The sequence below is a fragment of the Neoarius graeffei genome, chromosome 19 (genome assembly GCF_027579695.1).
Source record: "Neoarius graeffei isolate fNeoGra1 chromosome 19, fNeoGra1.pri, whole genome shotgun sequence".
Taxonomy (NCBI): Eukaryota; Metazoa; Chordata; class Actinopteri; order Siluriformes; family Ariidae; genus Neoarius; species Neoarius graeffei.
In genome coordinates, this window is record NC_083587.1 from 3,523,703 (window position 1) to 3,527,181 (window position 3,479).

Sequence of the window (3,479 nt, forward strand, 5' to 3'; positions counted from 1 at the left end):
AAACCAGAACTTTGTGTCATGGTGCCAACAGAACCACCTCCAGATTAATGCTGGAAAGACAAAAGAACTGGTGGTGGACTTTCGCTGGCGCAGAGCCCCTCCCCTTGTACCCGTGAATATTCAGGGTGTAGAAATTGAGGTAACGCTTCATATTAAGGTCCTTGTAATAAGCATTAATAATCAATAGTTAGTAGCTAATAAGGCCCTTATAACTGCATATAAGATGCTTACTGACATTATTATGCGGTAATAAGATTATATATGTATTAATAGTCTCATTATAATATAGTTAAAAGCATATTAAGGTCCTTGTAATAAGCGCTAATAATCAATAGTTAGTAGCTAATAAGGCCCTTATAACTGCATATAAGATGCTTACTGACATTATGTGGTAATAAGATTATATATGTATTAATAGTCTCATTATAATATAGTTAAAAGCAGACTAAAAGAACTTATAAGAAACTTGTTAACTGTTTGTTAATGCTTAAGAACATTAATAGCATGCTCGTATTTTGATTGTTCATAATAACATTACAAACACATATTTTGACTCAACTAGCCCAACTATTATATCTTTGTCATGCTTTTATTAATCTTTATTAATTGATTTATTAATATACGTTTTATTGCTCATCTATTATAAGTTAACTCTGCACTTGTTTACAGTTAACTGTGCTTTTTGCAGGTACCAGATCTAAAGCAGGAACAGTGTCTTATTAAGACTGATAAATCTTTTATTGTGCATTATTATGCCTTTAAGAATACTTTTTTGATTGTTTTACTAAAATAAGTCTAATAAATCCTCTATTATGCATTTAGTTATGGATAATGATTTTCACAAATTCCACATCTGGAACGAACAACACATGTGGTCAAGGCTGATACTGTATAATGGAAGGAAAAATAGCTTAAGACAACATTTTTTCAACAGTGAAGCCACATGTCTTTATTTATTGCTATAGCATATTTTCCTAAAAATATAAAATAATAATGAAAAAAATTGCTTCTTTTCACCCCAACACACCAACTACCTGCCTTGCACAACAAAATGGATGGACATTGGAGTAATTAAAGAAATAAGGTGATGAATGATGAACAGTCCTATTTGGCTACTGCTGATTAATCTTTCATAATAGGTCAGTCATTTAAGGCAACACTGTGGGGGTAAATCTTTCAAAGCCGATTCAAGAAAAAATTAAAGGTTCATCATGCACAAGGAAAAGGTAAAATGTACAAAAACATAAATCACCTAAAACAGGTGATTGAACATTTAAATTGACCATAAATCTGAGGTAGATTTTAATTTCACTGAACATGAACATGTTTCACATGTGTATCAAACAATTCAAAAGTCCCCCTTTCCAACAGGCAACAGTTGCCTTGCCTTCTTAAGTGCCTGCACTTTACGCTCAATATCTGGGTTGTCACGGATGCCATCCAAACATTTCCCAGCAAAATCACCAAGCTTCTGCTTTGTGGAATGCTCTTCTTTGAATTCAGCAAACTTCTCAGGGGCAGCAATGGAAAGCTCTGCAATTGGTGCATTCAGTGTAATTGTGTTGCGATCTACTCCCACTATTTTGCAAGCAGCAGTGATGCTCTTCTTCTTATAGGCCTTCAACACCTTCCGGTAACGTGCAATTACCTCATCTGGTCCACGAGCTCATGAGAAAGAAGAGAGTAGATATTAGTCTCTGTGACATAAAGGATCTTCCATTGAATAACCTTAAACCATTCATGAATTTTACTATGTAACACAAACTAACAGCATTTCTAACAGGCAAAACAGTGTACCAGCTTTCTTGCACATAGTTGGACTTCATAGTGTTACTTCACCTTTACCTGCAAGTTCACTCATCATCATTGGAACAGATAACATTAAATCACACAACAAAAAAATAAATAGCCAGTAACTACTGTATCTTCTAAATCTTAGTTTTATTTACATGAATAAAATTACCTCTTAAAATACTGCTCCGTTTGCTTCGTCTCTCCCTTGTTCCTTTCTTCCCCTTCTTCTTCTTTGTGTTCTTCTTCTTCCTCTTCCTCTATCATCAGAAGTAGAGGAACTTGAGGAGACTGATGAGTCTGAAGTGTCTGTGGATGGGTCGGTAGACTCTGAACTTGACTTAGAGGATGCAGAAAAATTAGCATGTGATGTGGATGCTTCAGGGGATGGGTTTCTCACATTTCTTGATACTGTATGAAGACAACACAATGAAATATTGATCACAATAGATTGTTAGGAGACAGGTTCAACTGTTTGGAAATAGATTGTGTACAACTGAACTATTATAACAGGAAGGTATCGGTTGTTTAGGACACAAAATGTACATATTTATTTACACTTAAATGAGATGAGATGTACTGGACTCAGCACTGTATAGCAGCATGAGAGTCGTTATGTAATTGTCACAGGTTAAATAGGACAAAGTAAAGATTAAAAACAAAAATTAAAGGGAGCGCATACATTCATTCACATGTATGAAAAAATCAGTTAAGAAAAAAAATCAACTAAAAAACAAAACGCCATGATTTGAGCAATAAAATAAATTAGCATAATACTCAACATATTGGTGAACACCACTGACTTACTCTGAGACAGCTGGTCTTTTAAAAAGTCTCTCCCCTTGGTTAGCTCTTTGATCAAGTCTTCCTGACAAGTTATTTTCATTTTAGCCAGCTCCAGGTCATGTTTGTGCTTCTGGAGTTTGGCAGTGGGGGCCATTTGCACAGTACCTGACAGAAATAACAAAAACATAAATTAAAACTTAATACTAGTCACGGATTATGCTTTACAGGAGGGTGTATTCTAATCTAGACTATACAGTGGTAATCTAAGACTTCCAATTCTAATTTCCATGTGGTACTTTTTGTTACAAATAACAGCCGTCGTATTTGATTCAAATCACCATGCTGTTGATTAAAATGTAAACAGCAGCATAAAAAACATATCAGAGAAAAGAGAGAAGCTATATTATTTACATAAAGAGAGAAGCTATTACTTCCATATAGCCTAGCTAGCTTTGGCTAACTAGCATATCTACTGCTCTGCATGTTTGGATGTACACAAACTAGTTAGCTGCAGTTAAAACTTACCAGAAGAGTCATCCTCTGTATCACAATGGCCCCTCTTGCCAGCATTATCTTTTAGAGGTCCAGAACGGGTTTGCATTCTCCTGGAGGACGAAGATGTTTCTTCCTTTCCCTCCATTTCGCATGCGGGACCAGAATGTTGACGCTCAACGTAAGGCCAGAGAATGTCTAGAAGTTGGCTCAGTCGTTAGGTTAAACTGGAAGTGTCGGTTTTACCGTCTGTCTTCAAAGTAAAAGCTCGCGAGAAGCGCAAACACGACGTTCTTGTCTTGTTTGCGCTTCTCGCGAGGTTTTATTTTGATCTGCCCGCGAAAAGCAAAGGAAGAAGAGAAAAAAGAGAAGTGACTACCAGGATGACACTGCAAAACGAAGTGAGAAAA

At 36.0% G+C, this 3,479-nt stretch overlaps 1 protein-coding gene across 1 annotated transcript; it reads right to left on the reverse strand.

Moving 5' to 3' along the window:
* Positions 1-922: 922 nt before the first annotated feature.
* LOC132868092 (coiled-coil domain-containing protein 106-like) lies at positions 923-3,217 on the reverse strand. Its single transcript, XM_060901048.1, has 5 exons — positions 3,103-3,217; positions 2,599-2,742; positions 2,192-2,202; positions 1,964-2,051; positions 923-1,665 (listed from the first exon to the last, which is right to left on the reverse strand). The coding sequence occupies exons 1-5, from the start codon at positions 3,215-3,217 to the stop codon at positions 1,349-1,351; spliced, it is 675 nt and encodes a 224-aa protein (XP_060757031.1). The 3' UTR covers positions 923-1,348.
* Between the last annotated feature and the right edge of the window lie 262 nt (positions 3,218-3,479).

Excerpts from the sequence above, each read along its gene's own strand:
- LOC132868092 (XM_060901048.1), bottom strand. The coding sequence starts at position 3,217 with ATGGAGGGAAAGGAAGAAACATCTTCGTCCTCCAGGAGAATGCAAACC. Across the intron at positions 2,743-3,102 it reads TACAGAGGATGACTCTTCTG|GTACTGTGCAAATGGCCCCC; the intron begins GTAAGTTTTAAC and ends TATTTCTGTCAG. Across the intron at positions 1,666-1,963 it reads ACGGAGCAGTATTTTAAGAG|CTCGTGGACCAGATGAGGTA; the intron begins GTAATTTTATTC and ends CTTTCTCATGAG.